Raw genomic sequence first — 20,546 nt, 5'->3', positions numbered from 1 at the left:
TGCGACGCTGATAGTAAATGGCAGTATAGCAATATCCCGCACGTACAGACCTAAGGAGGCATCATGCAAGACTTTTACTATCACTGACCATAATCCTGCCCACTTCTGTGCTGATGTCGGTGATGGTAAAAATGTTGCGCATGCGCGATGGCTCCCTACGTCTGCGCATGCAGGGTATTCTTATACTATCACTGACGTCAGCACAGAGTGGTGGGCGCGATTATGGGCGTGTGAAGAAGTGATATTAAGTTTAGATTTACTATCTGTGAAGTAGGTGCAGAAGGTTGGGCGGGGGGAGCAGTGCATATTCCATGTGGATTTACTATTTGCAACATTGATGCAGAGGGGTTGGCGGGATTATAGGCTTACATCTGCTTGACTAGTTGGCGTGTGGCTGGGAACTCTCCGGGGCTTAAAGCATGAAAGCTGGAGAAGCTACAGCAATAATTGTTGCAGATTCTGAAAGGGCTGCCCATGCTTTATTTCAGGATACCATTAGTATCCTGCTAAAAAAAATCACATGACATATTCCCTTTAAGGAATGTGGTTTTCTTACTGACATGATTAATGCAGGAATGCACAGGTTATTTACCAGCTGGTGACTTACTGACTTCATTCTGAGAACAACTTCTTCTATAGACTTTCATCGCTTCTTCATTTGTCAAGTAAAGGTACCGTCACACTTAGCGACGCTGCAGCGATACCGACAACGATCCGGATCGCTGCAGCGTCGCTGTTTGGTCGCTGGAGAGCTGTCACACAGACCGCTCTCCAGCGACCAACGATGCCGGTATCCAGGGTAAACATCAGGTAACTAAGCGCAGGGCCGCGCTTAGTAACCCGATGTTTACCCTGGTTACCATCCTAAAAGTAAAAAAAAACAACCACTACATACTTACCTACAGCCGTCTGTCCTCCAGCGCTGTGCTCTGCACTCCTCCTGTACTGTCTGTGATCACAGCGGCCGGAAAGCAGAGCGGTGACGTCACCGCTCTGCTTTCCGGCTGACCGACGCTCACAGCCAGTACAGGACGAGTGCAGAGCACAGCGCTGGAGGACAGACAGCGGTAGGTAAGTATGTACTGTTTGTTTTTTTTTACTTTTAGGATGGTAACCAGGGTAAACATCGGGTTACTAAGCGCGGCCCTGCGCTTAGTTACCCGATGTTTACCCTGGTTACCAGTGAAGACATTGCTGAATCGGTGTCACACACGCCGATTCAGCGATGTCTACGGGGAGTCCAGCGACCAAATAAAGTTCTGGACTTTCTTCCCCGACCAGCGACAGCACAGCAGGGGCCTGATCGCTGCTGCCTGTCACACTGGACGATATCGCTAGCGACGACGCTGCAACGTCACAGATCGCTAGCGATATTGTCTAGTGTGACGGTACCTTTAATCTGGCTTGTGGCATGTCCATAGATTTTCATCACCTAACCCTCTCACCGTTTGTGTTTGTTCATTCACTTCTCAGAGCTTCATTGTTTTGTTTTGTTTTTCCTCTAATTTTTCTTTGCTTTATTTTACAGACACCTTTCATTTTAGTAGTTTTTTTCACATTCTCCCTTTTCTTTTCCATCCTTCAAACTTTATTTGTTCTTTATATGTTTGCCTCTGGATTTTCATAAGAAGACCATCTTATTTATACACAGAGAACAGGTATTATGTGGTTGTAGAGTGGACAGTGTGTGGGCATATGCTTCAGACTATTGCGTTTATGCTTTGTAACCTAGGCATGTTGAGAAATCATATCAAACCGTAATACAGTAAGAACTGCTTTGGCTTTATTTCAGGTCTACTTTTATCTATTATTTACCCTGGTCAACAGCTTATTTCAGTGTGTCACTCTCAAAGCCCAATCCTCATTTACCAGGTCATTTTCCAATGATGTCACCAAACTTCCATTTTGCAATATAATTATGGAAACAAGAAGAGATCCCATATTAAGATAAAAAATAGTTTTTATTTAATGATACATAAAATCAACAAAATAAAAAACAAAATTACTGTCAAAAGGACACCAAGTGAATAATAACACCAAAATACCACTGACGTAATAAATACAAGGGATATTCTTCTATTAACAGTATTAGCAATCACCAGATATATCTATATGATTTCTAATCTCTCATCTAGGCAGGTTGGTGACCATTATATAAAACACATGAAAAATAAATTACTGTCAAAACAACATGTATACCTATATAGTGGACATCAAGATGTCAATTACTGTCAGTCATATATACAATCCCTATCAGTATAAATAAGGCAACACTATATACACCCGGTCTTTTATGCGCATATAGGCATATATAAATATAGGGCACACCCTCAGAAGAAGCTGGCGGCGAAACGTACGTCGGGGTGAGAGGACGCCAGGGAATAGAGCTCCGTCTATTTAGGTAATTATGATCGGTCAATGCATTTATGGGACCAGCGCGCTGAGTGTCATGGTATGATGAATGGTAGCACTAGCCTCATTACCAGCCTTATATTTATATATGCCTATATGAGCATAAGAGACCGGATGTATATAGTGTTGCATTTTTGGACAATAGGGGGTTATCCACAGTTAACCATTATTAATTTATCATTGAATAGTAAGATTATTTGGCACTGCTGGGTTACTTTTATTGACCAGGTCGTGGCTTTATTTATACTGATAGGGATTGTATATATGACTGACAGTAATTGACATCTTGATGTCCACTATATAGGTATACATGTTGTTTTGACAGTAATTTATTTTTCATGTGTATTATATAATGGTGGGGAAGTCACCAACCTGCCTAGATGAGAGATTAGAAATCATATAGATATATCTGGTGATTGCTAATACTGTTAATATAAGAATATCCCTTGTATTTATTACGTCAGTGGTATTTTGGTGTTATTATTCACTTGGTGTCCTTTTGACAGTAATTTTGTATTTTATTTTGTAGATTTTATGTATTATTAAATAAAAGCTATTTTTTATCTTAATATGGGATCTCTTCTTGTTTCCATAATTATATTGTAAAATGGAAGTTTGGTGACATTGTATGTTGAAGTGCCCTTTGTATAATTTTGGACATTTTGGTTGATAATCATTTGCCAATGATGTATTCAACAGCAGTTTATTTATTTGTTTCTTTCACAACTGTTGTCTGCAGTCATATATAGACAGTTAAAATGATTTCTTTTTTTTTCTTCAATAAATTTTAGAATTCTGTATTTTTTTTTAATACATTCTCAGTGCCAGAGGTTTGCTTCACCATTAAAAATATTAAGCTTCCTTTTTAGATTGTGGCATTCTCCGTTTTGTGTTGAAGGGATTGTCCAGGATTAGAAAAATATGATGTGTGGGCAAATGTGACTCAGTTTTTCCAGTTTTGCATTGTCAAATGTTGTTAACGTAATAGTGGCTTTATTATTTGGGTTGTTTTGAGTTCGAATCCGGTGCACAGATTATATTTTGCATGCACGTAAGCCGGACTTGGACAGTTTTCACTCAGATCTTAAAGCTAGTTCACAACTGTGTGTATTTTCGCATGCTTTCAAGTGGTGGTCTGAAACTAACATTGGCTTTATTCCTAAATAACTATCTCTTTAAAGCGAACCTGTCAGCTGTTTTGGCCAATATGAGATACGGCCATCACCTTTCAGGGCTTATATGCAGCATTCTATAGTGTTGTATATAAGCCTCCAACCCGTCCTGCAAGAGAAGAAAAATAACTCTTATTATGCTCACCTGCAGGGCGGTCCGGTCCGAGGGGTGTCACTCTTCTTGGTCCAAGGGCAGAGCAAAGTACTGCTATGCGCAGGTGCCGGAAAAGGTCAAGAGCCCCGTCACCTGCGCACTGCAGTACTTTGCTCTGCCCTCAACAAGGTAGATAAGTACGCCTATGCTGGAGTGTGATTCCGGGGAGCCTGTTTGGATGATGCAGGGATGCGTCATCCACACGAAGCAAGCAGGAGGACAGCATCGCAAGCAGATGGAAGGTGCCGGACCAAGAAGAGTGACACCCCTCAGACCAGACCGCCCCGCAGGTGAGTATAATAAGAGTTAGGCCGGAGTCACACATGCGAGAAACACGTCCGTGTCTCGCATGTGAAAAGCAAGCTTTGGCGCCGGCACTTTGGAGTGGAGCGTGTGGCTCCATGTGTTGCTATGCGGCCGCACGCTCCGCTCCGGAGTGCCGGCGCCAGAGCTTGGTTTTCACATGCGAGACACGGACGTGTTTCTCGCATGTGTGACTCCGGCCTTGTCTTCTCTTACAGGTCGGGTTGGGGGCTTATCTGCAGCATTATAAAATGCTGTATATCAGTCCTGACAGGTGATGGCTGTATCTTATATCACCCAAAACCGGTGACAGGTTCCCTTTAATATAATAATAATCTAATCGCTTTTCTAATATACTTAATTAAAAATTCCCCATAGTTCCCTCTCTACTCTCTCTAACAGCTTTATTTCAGGTTGGGGACAGAATAGATAAAAAAAAAAAAAATGTCATTGGTGACGTCTATTTCAGGAGTTGAGCACGTGTCAGTTGTCACTTCCAATATATGCTCAGTATGAGCTCCCTTGCCATTGTACAATATTACTTTCAATGCATAGTGACCGTGTTCTCCCTTGCCAGCTCAAATGAGAAGTGACTAGCCAGCAAGAGAGTGCACTGGCAGTTCATGTTGTAAGGAGAGAATCCGGTGAGCAGGAAAAGAAAAAACCAGCCCTGCCCCCAAAACAGGCATCACTTTTTTGGGGTGGGGCTCATCCCGCCTTTCCCTGCTTTTTTCTTACAATGCGCACTGACAATGCGCTCTCTAGCTGGCCCAAGACACTTCTCTTCACAGCCATTGATGAAGCGTACTGTCACAGTGCAGGGAGAATAAATGGCACGGGACATCTAATTCTGTAGTGATAAGAAGACACAGCCTAGTAAGTGACACATCACTAGAATCAGGGTGTCTGCTGTCTCTCAGATTGCCTAAACAAAAAACTGCTGACTGTAACTGACATAAACCCATTAGAATTAGTACTTTACATTATGTACGTGATGGTGTAGCAGTTTAAATAGGCTGTGGACTTGTCTGCACTGCTATTTCTCCTTCGCCTCATTGGGGGACACAGACCGTGGTGTGTGCTGCTGCCAATAGGAGGCTGACACTAAGTGATACAAAAAAAGTTAGCTCCTCCCCTGCAGTATACACCCCCCTGCTGGCTCTCAGCTAACCAGTTCTTGCTTAGTGTCTGTAGGAGGCACATGGGTCTGTTTCAGACCCCAACGTTTTTATTTATTGTTTACTTTTCTGTAAATTTTTATTTTTTAATTAACGGAGTGAAGGGGGCGACGGTTCCTTTCAAGGCTCCGATCTCCCCCGAACCATCAACAGGCGAGCACGGCGAGTATACCTCCCCGTACCCTTTCCTGCGACGTGGGAAGCCATGCCTGAGCTCACTTCAGGGGCGACGGTTCCTTTCATGGTCCCGATCTCCCCACACCAGCAGCAGGCGAGCACATGGAGTGTCGCCTCCATGTATCCTCTCCTGGAGCCAGGCCTAATGCCGGACAACTGGCCCTGTCCACCCGGACTGAACTCCGTGGCTGTACAGAGGCCCCTCTCTATGGCGTCCGAGCAGCCCCCACTGTCCCACCACTGTGAAAGCGGATGGCACAAGGAGGCGGACGGTTCCTCTCCACCTCCCTAACAAACGGATGATGGATTGAGGCTTATCCCTGCACCGTCCACGCTGCACAGAACAGCGCTGAAACCCACATCCGCGGCGGCTCCATGCCGGGACGCGCACCAATGGTGAGTGGATCCATCTTCAGTGGGATATCCACATGCTGACAGGCAGCCTCAGCCACTTCCCTGTGGCCCACCTCTCTGAGGTAACGCTCTGGATGGCTGTAAAAATTTAATCCCCGGCTTCGGCCGATTTGTAGGCCGCATCCTGGAAGTCTTGCCTGGAACGACCCACTGGTGACGTCTGCCGGCTACAGTAATTTAGGCCCCGGCTGCTTGGGCCTATTCAACATCGTGTCTGTGGCTCCGCCCCCCAAATTGGCGCTTCTCGCTCTCTGCGAGATTTTATCAACTCTGCAGTTCCCGGTGGCCATCTTGGTCCACCCGGCCGGCTCACACTGGGGTGACAGTATTTTTGCATTAAAGGGGCACATCGACTCTACATCAGTACCCGGGTAAGGAAGTACCTGGCCTTAAAGGCACACGACTAGTAGTTCCTGGTCTTAAAGGCATATGGCCAGTATTCCCGGTCTTAAAGGCACATGACCAGTATTCCCTGGTCTTAAAGGCGCATGACCAGTATTCCCTGGTCTTAAAGGCGCATGACCAGTATTCCCTGGTCTTAAAGGCGCATGACCATTATTCCCTGGTCTTAAAGGCGCATGACCAGTATTCCCTGGTCTTAAAGGCGCATGACCAGTATTCCCTGGTCTTAGAGGCGCATGACCAGTATTCCCTGGTCTTAAAGGCGCATGACCAGTATTCTCTGGTCTTAAAGGCGCATGACCAGTATTCTCTGGTCTTAAAGGCGCATGACCAGTATTCTCTGGTCTTAAAGGTGCATGACCTGGATTCTCTGGTCTTAAAGGTGCATGACCAGGATTCTCTGGTCTTAAAGGTGCATGACCAGGATTCTCTGGTCTTAAAGGTGCATGACCAGGATTCTCTGGTCTTAAAGGTGCATGACCAGGATTCTCTGGTCTTAAAGGTGCATGACCAGGATTCTCTGGTCTTAAAGGTGCATGACCAGGATTCTCTGGTCTTAAAGGTGCATGACCAGGATTCTCTGGTCTTAAAGGTGCATGACCAGGATTCTCTGGTCTTAAAGGTGCATGACCAGTATTCTCTGGTCTTAAAGGTGCATTACCAGTATTCTCTGGTCTTAAAGGTGCATGACCAGTATTCTCTGGTCTTAAAGGTGCATGACCAGTATTCCCTGGTCTTAAAGGTTCATGACCAGTATTCCTTGGTCTTAAAGGTGCATGACCAGTATTCCCTGGTCTTAAAGGCGCATGACCAGTATTCCCTGGTCTTAAAGGCGCATGACCAGTATTCCCTGGTCTTAAAGGCGCATGACCAGTATTCCCTGGTCTTAAAGGCGCATGACCAGTATTCCCTGGTCTTAAAGGCGCATGACCAGTATTCCCTGGTCTTAAAGGCGCATGACCAGTATTCCCTGGTCTTAAAGGCGCATGACCAGTATTCCCTGGTCTTAAAGGCGCATGACCAGTATTCCCTGGTCTTAAAGGCGCATGACCAGTATTCCCTGGTCTTAAAGGCGCATGACCATTATTCCCTGGTCTTAAAGGCGCATGACCAGTATTCTCTGTTCTTAAAGGCGCATGACCAGTATTCCCTGGTCTTAAAGGTGCATGACCAGTATTCTCTGTTCTTAAAGGTGCATGACCAGTATTCTCTGTTCTTAAAGGTGCATGACCAGTATTCCCCGGTCTTAAAGGCGCTTGATCAATCCGAGGAGCCCTCCGCCGCCGACCCCAGCTTTATCCTCTAGTTCCCCTCAGTGGACTTCTTCACTGACCAATCCATGGTTCTCTGACCAAGAAATTGAATCCCTCTGTGTACCCTCTGTGTTTGGAGTGCTCGCAGGACCAATATACATGGTCCCTATCCTACATGGGAGCCGTCGGCTAGCAGGGGCCGCAAGTATTTTAGAAACGTGCAGGCGTCTAGAAACATACAGGCATCTAGAAAACGGAATTTTTTCGTTTCCTGCTCCCTCACCAATGATTTGATGACAACAAGGCTCTGAATATGGATTGGATATTGCCTGAGCTTGCCAGAGCTTCAGAGACTAAACTCCCTCGAGAGCATTTGCCATTCAATTCGGATAAGCGATTCACTGGACAGCAGCCTCTATGTGGGAGGCCATGCCTGGCCTGTTTTTAAAGGGCGACGGGTCCTTTAAAGGGCACCGATCTCCCCACACCATCAACAGACGAGCACACGGAGTGTCGTCTCCATGTTTCCTCTTCTGCATCCAGGCCTAACGCCAGACAACCTGTCCTGTCCACCTGGAGACCTGAACTCTGTGGACATATAGAGGCACCCTTTTTGGCGTACGAGCTCCCCCCTCTGCATCACCACTATTTAGCGGATGATGCAAGAAGGCGGACAATTCCTCTCCACTTCCCTGTTAAGAGGTTGATGGATCGAGGGTTCCTAATTTTTATCTCTGCACCGTGAAAAGAGAAGATGGCAAGAGACTATGACCTGCTGGATGCAGCCGCACATTCTGCCATGGGGCAGATTATCCGGGTAGAATCTCCTGTGGCATACCTACCAGTATCCCTACCCGATGGGTCATCAATTAAAAATACCACGGACTGTCAGATAGCAAATCTGGTTCGTTCCGTCTTGCGGCTTCGGGTCCAGCGCTCTATCCTCCCTAGCGGCCGCATGGATTGCTAGAGCAATGGTCTCCTGGCTGGAGACCTTAACTACCTTGATTCACACCAGCAACAACTGGCCAATCAAATCCTTTGAGCGGGAGACTGACAAAGGATTGTATAAGGATTGTCCAGCACAGTCTAGATCTAAGGGATCTTGGTTCCAAACAGGGGAACGAAAAGTAAGATCGACCCTGGACCTCAAACTTCTAACAACCTTTGACATGGTCCTCCTTCTTTGGATGGAGTTCCTCCGCTCAGCCATTACTTCAACAGAAAAAGGTGCAGTTTCCGGCATCCATCGACATTCGGGTTGCTTGCCCTCTGCAAAAATTCCTTCGCCTTTCCATTCGTCAACAGCATTTTCAAGTCACAACCTTGTCCTTCGGCCTTGCTTCCGCACCCAGAGTGTTCGCTCGGGTCATGGCGGATGTCATGTTTCTCTTGCACTCTAGAGGCATGCTCGTCCTGCCCTGTTTGGTCTGTCTAGCCGCCCTTCCAGGACTACGCTGAGTCGTCTAGATCTCTTGCGATACCTTCTCTCCTGGGCTGGCAGCTACACTTAGACAAGTTCTCCTCATTTCCAGCCCAGCAGATATCCTTTTTGAGGATGATCCTGCACACTTCTAGAAGGATGGTAATTCTTTTTCGAGACAGGGTCATGGCCCTTCAACAGGGAGCTCGCGCAAGGAGAGTTCTGAGGACTTGATTACTCACCCTCTCATTTCATTCGATTTGCTAAGAGAGTTCTGAGGAAAAATGGTGATGACAATGGAAGCGGTTTCCTTCGCTCCGCTCGTTTTCAGCAAGTCAAACAGACTTTCAGACAATAGTCTCTGAGCTCCTTCTTCATCCAGGGCCTTTCTCCCGGTTCAATGGTTATTAGTAACTACCAATGCCAGTCTTCTTCTCCCCATCATTGTTCTGGAGATCCGAACGGTAGTCTTACAGCAGGTCCACTGCCTTCTGGTGGGTCACCCTATCCGAATTCAATTGGATAATGCCACGGCGGTGCCTTACGTCAGTCATCTAGCAGGTACCCACGGTCAGGCGCCATGACCGAGGTACCTCACTTTCTCTGATGGGCCGAAGTCTATTATTCGGTGATCTCGGCAGTATATATCCCAGGAGTAGAACTCTGAACGGCAAACAAATTCAGCCGTCAGGGTTCCGCCTCAAGTCAGTGGGAACTTCACACCAAAGTCTTCCATCAGATCTGTCCTTACTGGAGCTCTCCAGTTGTAGGTGGGATGACATCCAGACTGAAGGCCAATGTACTCGAGTTTGTGGTTCGGCCTCGAGATCCAAGAGCCATCGCTCTCCATGCTCTGGTTCTGCCGTGGTACCAGTTTCCATAACTCCCCTTCCACTGCTTCCGAAAGCCTTTCGGAAGCAGAAAGGGGCCCCAGTGATCCTCAGAGATCCGCACTGACCACGTCCGTTTTTTGTTTGCGGAGCTAGTATCTTCTCGCCTTATCGCAGCACAACTGCAAGTAGGGACTTCCTCACAGGGAGTTTTCACACGTAGTTCTTCCCTATCGCATACCGTTAGATCATTGGGACCTTATTATTCCTAGGAGCCTTACAGTAGGCTCCTTTTTCATCTGGGCAGACTTTACTATCAGGGAAAGTCGTCCCGTTCTCCTCTGCGATATTCTCACTCTGACGAGTCTTCGGAGCTAGCTTCTCTGCTCTTTCAGACTTTTTTCCCTTATTACCTTCGAGGCAAGGTTGTCCTCAGGCCATCTCCATCCCTTGTTACCAAGGTGGTACTGTATTACCACTGTTATGAAGGCATAGTTCTTTCCTCATCTCTTTTGGCTCCAGTCCACAAAATGGAATAAGATCCCCCATATTCTGGACGAAGTGAGTGCTCTGAGTAGGTACGTCTTGAGGACGGCATCCTTCTCAAGGTTGGACGTTTTATTTGGGCTTCCTGACGGTAGAGGAAGGCTTCCTGACATTTTCAGGAAGGGTTTAGCCGTTTCATCGACCATGATAACATGGTGAATTCTTTTCACCATCCAGGAGTCCTTCTGTGCTAGATGTCAGCCTATCTCCCTGTCTATCAAGGGTTCTAGGCACCAGGCGTCGGCAAGGCACGCCTGCAAGCTTGCGCATTCGTCCAGTCCGCATGCATTCTTGAAGCACTATAATTCCCACACTTCCACAGATGTGAGTCTGGGCAGGCGGACTCTGCAGGCCGCGGTGGCACACTTGTAAGTAGCGGTTACACAGGGCCTGATCTATTGTTGTCCCCACCCAGGGACTGCTTTGGGACGTCCCACGGTCTGTGTCCCCCAATGAGGTGAAGGAGAAATAGGGATTTTTGTGTACTCACCGTAAAATCCTTTTCTCCGAGCCATTCATTGGGGGACACAGCTCCCACCCTGTTATTAGCTTATGCTTGTTTTTTATAATATGGCATGCTATACGCTCATATATTGTTATTGATCTCCTACTGCTTTTGCACCGAACTGGTTAGCTGAGAGCCAGCAGGAGGGTGTATACTGCAGGGGAGGAGCTAACTTTTTTTATATCACTTAGTGTCAGCCTCCTATTGGCAGCAGCATACACCCACGGTCTGTGTCCCCCAATGAATGGCTCGGAGAAAAGGATTTTACGGTGAGTACACAAAAATCCCTATTTCTCCACCTGTATTAATACTTCATTTTCAAAATTCTCAATTCTAGAGTAATATCTGTATTCAGTGAAAACAGACTTTCTCATAACTGAGCTAGGAGATGACGATTGCTACCGATACCACTGTATGCATCATCTAGCTCCTCCTCTTAATATAGAATCCTATCAGTAGCAATTGTCATTTCCTATTTCAGTAATGTAACAATCTGTCGTCACTGAATACAGATTTTACCCAGGAATTGAGAATGTTAAAAATGAAAGATCTGAGTAAGAATCCGATTTCTCTGATAAAATATATTACAAAGGTTCTTATTGTCATGCGTACTATTGATTTAGGAAATAAAAGTTCAAACATCGGTTACGCTTTAGGCTTTACTTTTGTATCTGCTTCTTACGGTATTTTGTAATGCCTAGAACAATTTTATTATTTCCATGAGTTTGGAGTTCGCTTCTAGTGAAGGAATGTCATGAAAACAGGCAAAAATTGTATACCGTCAAAATGTCTGGTATTCAGGGTTCAGGCTAACCGTTCAGAAATGCTAGGATAGTCTGTAACAATAGGTCACTTTGTTGCCCAGTCTGTAAAACAAATTTAACGTATCTGATTTTTTGAAGCTTAAAAAACTTACACAGATTATTTTGACTGTAGTTATTATCATTTTACAGTGATTGCCGCTGATGCCTACATCTCAGAATTATGGGCTGTAGACATGTATCATTGATGATCAGAATGATTCATTATGGTTTTCCAATGTGTCCGTAAAAAATATCATCTGCCTGTGAGTTTTTGATAAGCTGGCCAGAAAAAAGAAAAAGTCAAGTTGGCAACCCTGGTGGTATTATAATTGCTGTGAAAACGAAACCTTTTCGAGACCTTAGCACATAAATTACCAGACATGAGGGGGCGGATATATACCTTTCCAGTATTCATACACAATGTATTATGTTCGCTCTTTTTTCTGTCATACAACACTATTGATACATACGCAACACTTTGTATGTACTAAAGCCTAAATTAGGTGGTGTCCGATCATCAGTATCTAAATACCTAATTTGCACAGTATCTTATATTTGTGCCAAAAATGACTGGATTTGGGTGCATGCTTGGCGGATTTTTCTCTATCGTCATGCTCTTCCTATATATAAAACATTTTCTCCAAGCAGCATGTATGTAGACTGTATTCACAAGCGTACATGAAGTCTTATGATTGACACTTGTTTTAATTGTATTAATTACAGGAGCAACAGCTGCAGCTCGTAAGGAAGTGATTAAAAACAAGATTCGTGCCATTGGGAAAATGGCAAGAGTGTTCAGTGTACTGAGGTGGGAAATCACATCTTTGTTTTCTCTCCATTATTGTCCGCCTTTAATATTTTCACTAGTATATGGTAGAGAAACCGTCCAGGAGACTTTTTGCATAGTCATATTTTTTGTATCCTTTGTGTGTTATTATTGTATTGTAGAACATATTTCTAGAATGTCACGCATCCCGAATATCCAGATTTTTTTTTTTTTTACTTGCACCATATTCATTGTATGTGGGGGGTTTTAAGTGTCATAGTTACATACAGTTAGGGCCAGAAATATTTGGACAGTGACACAAGTTTTGTTATTTTAGCTGTTTACAAAAACATGTTCAGAAATACAATTATATATATAATATGGGCTGAAAGTGCACACTCCCAGCTGCAATATGATAGTTTCCACATCCAAATCGGAGAAAGGGTTTAGGAATCATAGCTCTGTAATGCATAGCGTCCTCTTTTTCAAGGGACCAAAAGTTATTGGACAATGGACTCTAAGGGCTGCAATTAACTCTGAAGGCGTCTCCCTCGTTAACCTGTAATCAATGAAGTAGTTAAAAGGTCAGGGGTGGATTCCAGGTGTGTGGTTTTGCATTTGGAAGCTGTTGCTGTGAGCAGACAACATGCGGTCAAAGGAACTCTCAATTGAGGTGAAGCCGAACATCCTGAGGCTGAAAAAAAAGAAAAAATCCATCAGAGAGATAGCAGACATGCTTGGAGTAGCAAAATCAACAGTTGGGTACATTCTGAGAAAAAAGGAATTGACTGGTGAGCTTGGGAACTCAAAAAGGCCTGGGCGTCCACGGATGACAACAGTGGTGGATGATCGCCGCATACTTAATTTGGTGAAGAAGAACCCGTTCACAACATCAACTGAAGTCCAGAACACTCTCAGTGAAGTAGGTGTATCTGTCTCTAAGTCAACAGTAAAGAGAAGACTCCATGACAGTAAATACAAAGGGTTCACATCTAGATGCAAACCATTCATCAATACCAAAAATAGACAGGCCAGAGTTAAATTTGCAGAAAAACACCTCAAGAAGCCAGCTCAGTTCTGGAACAGTATTCTATGGACAGATGAGACAAAGATCAACCTGTACCAGAATGATGGGAAGAAAAAAGTTTGGAGAAGAAAGGGAACGGCACATGATCCAAGGCACACCACATCCTCTGTAAAACATGGTGGAGGCAACGTGATGGCATGGGCATGCATGGCTTTCAATGGCACTGGGTCACTTGTGTTTATTGATGACATAAGAGCAGACAAGAGTAGCCGGATGAATTCTGAAGTGTACCGGGATATACTTTCAGCCCAGATTCAGCCAAATGCTGCAAAGTTGATTGGACGGCGCTTCATGGTACAGATGGACAATGACCCCAAGCATACAGCCAAAGCTACCCAGGAGTTCATGAGTGCCAAAAAGTGGAACATTCTGCAATGGCCAAGTCAATCTCCAGATCTAAACCCAATTGAGCATGCATTTCACTTGCTCAAATCCAGACTTAAGACGGAAAGACCCACAAACAAGCAAGACCTGAAGGCTGCGGCTGTAAAGGCCTGGCAAAGCATTAAGAAGGAGGAAACCCAGCGTTTGGTGATGTCCATGGGTTCCAGACTTAAGGCAGTGATTGCCTCCAAAGGATTTGCAACAAAATATTGAAAATAAAAATATTTTGTTTGGGTTATGTTTATTTGTCCAATTACTTTTGACCTCCTAAAATGTGGAGTGTTTGTAAAGAAATGTGTACAATTCCTACATTTTCTATCAGATATTTTTGTTCAACCCTTCAAATTAAACGTTACAATCTGCACTTGAATTCTCTTGTAGAGGTTTCATTTCAAATCCAATGTGGTGGCATGCAGAGCCCAACTCGCGAAAATTGTGTCACTGTCCAAATATTTCTGGCCCTAACTGTAGGTTGCAAAAAGACCTAGATCCATCAAGTGCAACCTTTCTCCTCCAATTATACATTTTGTCTCTAATCTAGCTATATCCCGCAATGTTATGTTCACTGAGGAAATCATCCAGCCCTTTTTTAAAAGCTGTTATAGTGTATGCCATTACTACCTCCTGTCGCAGGGCATTCCACCGTCTGACTGCTCTAACTGTAAAGAACGTTTTCCTATTTATCTGCCGGAATACTCTTTCTTCCACCTTTTGATGTGTGCCCCCCTGGTCCTCAGTATGGTCTTGGAAGGAATAAGTCATGTGCTAGTCCTCTGCACTGACCACACATATATTTAGTACAACGTATGTCTGAGACACCATCTAGTAGGGCACTTCACAACACTATAGTCAACTAATCCCACATCAATCTACGTGGGAAGAACGAAGAGATCCCAAAGTAAAAACCAAATGTTTATTAATGCAATAATTTTAAAAAATACAATAAAAAGGCAAAATAACTCCATATATCTACTGAAGAACATAATACTGACGCCCCCGGAAGAAGTAGGAGGCGAAACGCGCGTCGGGGTGAGGGGACGCCATCTGGTGCAAGGTAATACCATCTCTTCACTTTTCCTATTCAAGGCTTTGGTCTGTTGGGTTGCTCCGGTGTGAGTGATCTTGGATTCCCATTACTACTATTCCCCTTGAATATAACCACTGGTTTTTCTTATTGTTACTGGGCTCTTATGTGGAGAATGGGAATATTGAGATTATTATATGGTACTCTTATAGGATTAACCTAGGATATCTCGTTATCGCTAATTAGCCCAGATCCAGCCACTGTGCTGGGGATCAGTATTATGTTCTTCAGTAGATATATGGAGTTCCTGTAATTGATATATATATTTGATTCTTAAAGCTTATATGCTTTATTGCTTTATTGTATACCTGTAGTCTAACAGTTATTGCCTATGCCTGAGTATTCACTGAGTATGGTCCATTGATACTTTGCCTTGTCCTGTGGTGTCCCCTACGGTTATTTTGCTTTTTTATTGTATTTTTTAAAATTATTGCATTAATAAACATTTGGTTTTTATTTTGGGATCTCTTCGTTCTTCCCACGTAGATTGATGTGGGATTAGTTGACCACACATATATTTATACATGTAAATGAGATCTCCTCTGAGACTGAAACGTTATATGTCCTTCCTTAAAGGCTTTTTGCCTAACCTGCAACATTGCATGCCAATATTGTGTCACACAAATCTGGCACAAAGTAAGCCAATTAATAGGTGGACTAAACATTTGCTGGACAGTCTTAAAATATGCCATATTTATACTAAAAAATGAGTAACTCTGAGGCATTTTAAGAGTATTTTCCCTGTGTAAGAAGTAGGTAGCACCGATATAGCAGCCCAGTGTATCAGTTTACTTTAGAGTATTCCTGTTAAATAAGTTGTCAGCTGTCTGCTTTCTAAGAAGTGTTTCCGAAAAATATGTAGAACAATGTGTCATGTAGCCGGGAACCCAAGCAATGGACTGTCCGTGTATTGCACGGACATGCCGTGTTCTCCAGAGTGAGACGTTCCTTTAGGTCATTCTGTTCCAATGGTATTTGAAAAGGAGTATTTGAAAAAAAAAAAAGGTATGTAGATCGACTCCATTAATATAAAATTGGGTCTGTAGGGTTCCATCATTGGCCATCACTTTACTTTAAAAAAAAAAATATGCGGCTTCAGAAAATCTCCTGGAATCTACATTGAAGGCCCTGAATAAAGCCTCAATGCGGACTTGATCCAGCTTAGTTTGTTATCTTCTTTACAATTTCATATTCTTGTCTCCATCTAAACCAGTGTTCCCCAACTCTGGTCCTCAAGAGCCACCAACAGGTCCCTATTGCAAAGGTGATAATTGCATCATCTGGACAGGAAAGAATTCAATCATCTGTGGAATACTAAGGAAATCCTGAAAACATGGCATGTTGGTGGCTCTTGAGGACCGGAGTTGGGGAACACTGATCTAAACAGACTTTATCTGGCAAGCTAGAACCGATTTCCAGCACACACTATTACATCATGGCATCTGAGAAGGTGTCATGGACTTATGGGCAGTGAGAAGCAGAATGGGGCAACAGGTTTGTCACTACATGTAAACTTTGCTCAGTGTAGGATTCCCTGAGCACAATAGATATCTTGTAAGCAATAACCTGTGCGTTTTACTTTGAGGTCCTGGCTAGATTATCTGTCTCTTTCCTCCAAGCCTCCCTCGCTGTGCTCTCAAGTAATTATCTTGGGTCCTTGGTCTTACTTGGCATTATGTTCCAATTTATTCTGGGAGCAAAGCCAAGATCATAGGTCCCGTCATCACAGGTGTAAACACAGCTTGCAACTTCTGGTTCTCATGGCTGCGTATCTGCACTTCCAAATCCAGCGTTCTATGGTAAAACAACAGCCTTGTAGTAATAAATTCTCTCTTCACATCTCTAACACAGAGTTGGCTTGTCCCAGAACACCGTACACAAAATGTTTAATTAGCGGGATTCGTAATTGATTTTAAAACTGTTCCGGCGTGGATTTTCTGACCTCTGGAACACGCTGATCTTTCGGAAAATTATGAAACCAGACAGGGAAATTAAGTTTGCCATTAAAAAAGAAATAAGGTTATTTGAGGTTATATTGACAAGCTCCTTAGCAGGTATTTATTAAAATACTTAATGTCTATATTTACACTGGTGGAAAATAATAAATGTACCTGTGCCGCATTCTTCTGTCTAGACACACGGGCAAACACATGGTAGAGATTAACTTTAGGGTATGTTTCCACGTTCAGGAAACGCTGCGTGTTTGACGCTGCATAGAGACGCAGCGTCAAACCCGCAGCGTCCAGATGTTACAGCATAGTGGAGGGGATTTAATGAAATCCCGTCTCCACTATGCGTGGTAATACGTATCCGGCGGCCCTGCGATTCCGGACATGCGACGCATCTTTTTAGATCGCACATGTCAGTTTACCATGCTGCGACGCCGCAAGGTATAACACGGGGCCCTATTTGTGGGGTGCGATGATACCGAATGTGTGCAATGAACACATCCGGCATCATCGCGTCCCCAGAAGGGGGCGGAGCTTTGGGCGGAGTGAGTTTGCCGCTCCGTCGAGACCGCCGGCCATCCTGAACGTGGACACGTACCCGAAGAGTACTTTCACTTCAGTTAAAAAGTCACCAAATTTAACCCCTGATTTCTTTTAATTTACATCGGTGATAAAAAAAAAATGATCGATAAAAAAAACAACAAATAATTAAAGAGAGAAAAATGTTTAGTTAAAAAGGAGAGTTTGGTTCGATACTGAATCTCATTAGTACCTACCTAAAACAAATAAATATGTTTAAAGAAATGCATTATTTAATTATCCCCTTCACCTCTGGCTCACTTTACTTTTTTTTTTTTCGTTTTCGTTTTTTCTTCCCCTTCTTCCAAGAGCCCCAGCTTTTTTATTTTTTCATCAATACAGCTGTATGAGGGCTTGTTTTTTTGTGAGATGATTTGCATTTTTGAAAAACAGCACTAATTTAACCATATAGTGCCCTGGAAAATGGGTAACAAATTCCAAGTGCAGTGAAATTTAAAACAAAACGTGCAATTCCACTATTCTGTTTTTGGTTTTCTATTTACCATGTTGTACCACTATATAGGAAAACTGATCAGGCAGTATGATTCTGCAGGTCAGTACGAGTGTGCAGATACCAAGCATGTATAGTTTTTTTTTTTAAGTAGAATTTTAATTTTTAGGGATATGGGGCTCTGTGAGGTCTTATTTTTTGCGCCTTGAGCTGACGTTTTTACTGGTACTATTTTGAGGTAAATACAAAGTTTTGATCGCTTCTGATGGCATTTTGTTGCAATGTTGCAGCCAAAAAAATGTAATTCTTGCGTTTTGATTTTTTTTTTTTTCCTGCGATGTTTACTGATCGGATTCATTTTTTAGATTTTGATAGTTTGGACATTTCTGAACTCAGCGATGCCAAATATGTATATTTTTTAAATTGATTTATTTTCAAGGTGGCAAAGCGGAGTGATTTGAACTTTCGTGTTTTTCATATTCGTAATTATTTTTTTTTTTTTTACTTTTTACTATGCTTAATAGTTTCCTTAGGGAACTTGTAGCTGCGATCATCCGATCGCTTGTGCTATACATAGCAGTGCTTCAGTAATGACAGACACGGCAGTCATCAGCAGACCCCCGACTGTCATGGCAACCCTCCAGTGCCCCACAATCACGTCACGGCATTCCTATGGGAAAGTGGAATGACGCGTGCCCTGTTGGTGTAGATTTAGCAGGCTAACTCCTGCGAGCGGAGCAACACTCCACCTGCGGCTGTTAAAGGCACATGATGGCTGATTAAATCATCCGTCATGTGTCGAGAAAGACAAGGGCTCAGTGTGTGAGACTGCACCAAAAGCAGGGACACAACATATCACGCAAATATACATCATATGTCGTGAAGGGGTTTTCTTCGAGAAAAATATACTGCACTATTGCTTACATTTTAAAGTGTGAGCAAAAAGTGCTGTGACAGACATACAGTACAGACCAAAAATTTGGACACACCTTCTCATTTAAAGATTTTTCTGTATTTTCATGACTATGAAAATTGTACATTCACACTGAAGGCATCAAAACTATAAATTAACACATGTGGAATTATATACTTAACAAAAATGTGCGAAACAACTGAAATTATGTCTTATATTCTAGGTTCTTCAAAGTAGCGACCTTTTGCTTTGATAACTGCTTTGCACACTCTTGGCATTCTCTTGATGAGCTTCAAGCGGTAGTCACCTGGAATGGTTTTCGATTCACAGGTGTGCCCTGGCAGCTTTAATAAGTGGGATTTCTTGCCTTATAAATGGGGTTGGGACCATCAGTTGTGTTGTGCAGAAGTCTGGTGGATACACAGCTGATAGTCCAACTGAATGTTAGACTGTTAGAATTTGTATTAAGGCAAGAAAAAAGCAGCTAAGCAAAGAAAAACGAGTGGCCATCATTAGTTTAAGAAATGAAGGTTAGTCAGTCCGAAAAATTGGGAAAACTTTGAAAGTGTCCCCAAGTGCAGTGACAAAAACCATCAAGCGCTTTAAAGAAACTGGCTCACATGAGGATCGCCTCAGGAAAGGAAGACCAAGAGTCACCTCTGCTTCTGAAGATAAGTTTATCTGACTCACCAGCCTCAGAAATCTCAGGTTAACAGCAGGCCAGATTAGAGACCAGGTCAATGCCACTCAGAGTTCTAGAAGCAGACACATCTCTACAACAACTGTTAAGAGGAGACTTTGTGCAGCAGGCCTTCATGGAAAAATAGCTGCTAGGAAACCACTGCTAAGGACAGGCAACAAGCAGAAGAGACTTGTTTGGGCTAAAGAACACAAGGAATGGACATTAGACCAGTGGAAATCTGTGCTTTGGTCTGATGAGTCCAAATTTGAGATCTTTGGTTCCAACCACGGTGTCTTTGTGCTACGCAGAAAAGGTGAATGGATGGACTCTACATGCCTGGTTCCCACCGTGAAGCATGGAGGAGGAGGTGATATGGTGTGGGGGTGCTTTGCTGGTGACACTGTTGGGGATTTATTCAAAATTGAAGGCATACTGAGCCAGCTCGTTACCACAGCATCTTGCAGTGGCATGCTATTCCATCCGGGGTGCGTTTAGTTGGACCATCATTTCTTTTTCAACAGGACAATGACCCCAAACACACCTCCAGGCTGTGTAAGGGCTATTTGACCAAGAAGGAGAGAGATGGGATGCTACTCCAGATGACCTGGCCTCCACAGTCACCAGACCTGAACCCAATCAAGATGGTTTGGGGTGAGCTGGACCGCAGAGTGAAGGCAAAAGGGGCAACAAGTGCTAAGCATCTCTGGGAACTCCTTCAAAATTGTTGGAAACCATTCCCGGTGACTACCTCTTGAAGCTCAAGAGAATGCCAAGAGTGTGCAAAGCAGTTATCAAAGCAATAGGTGGCTAATTTGAAGAACCTAGAATATAAGACATAATTTCAGTTGTTTCACACTTTTTTGTTAAAGGGAACCTGTAACCCCCAAAATCGAAGGTGAGCTAAGCCCACCAGCATCAGGGGCTTATCTACAGCATTCTGTAATGCTGTAAATAAGCCCCCGATGTATCCTGAAAGATGAGAAAAAAGAGGTTAGATTATACTCACCCAGGGGTGGTCCCGGTCCGGTTCTGATCTGATGAGTGTCGCGGTCTGGTCCGGGGCCTCCCATCTTTTTACG

General features: G+C 43.7%; 1 protein-coding gene across 2 annotated transcripts in view; it reads left to right on the top strand.

Moving 5' to 3' along the window:
- Nucleotides 1-20,546, top strand: part of PPP3CA (protein phosphatase 3 catalytic subunit alpha) — a 413,429-nt gene that overhangs the window by 352,773 nt on the left and 40,110 nt on the right. For both annotated transcript variants that reach the window (XM_069743640.1, XM_069743639.1), the window contains exon 11: nucleotides 12,296-12,380. In XM_069743640.1, coding sequence (XP_069599741.1) covers nucleotides 12,296-12,380 — 85 coding nt within the window. The remainder of the gene's footprint in view (nucleotides 1-12,295; nucleotides 12,381-20,546) is intronic.

This window comes from Ranitomeya imitator, chromosome 1 (assembly GCF_032444005.1).
Source record: "Ranitomeya imitator isolate aRanImi1 chromosome 1, aRanImi1.pri, whole genome shotgun sequence".
Classification (NCBI taxonomy): Eukaryota; Metazoa; Chordata; class Amphibia; order Anura; family Dendrobatidae; genus Ranitomeya; species Ranitomeya imitator.
The sequence above is the reverse complement of the archived record's forward strand: the minus strand, read 5'-3'. Positions and strand labels throughout refer to the sequence as shown.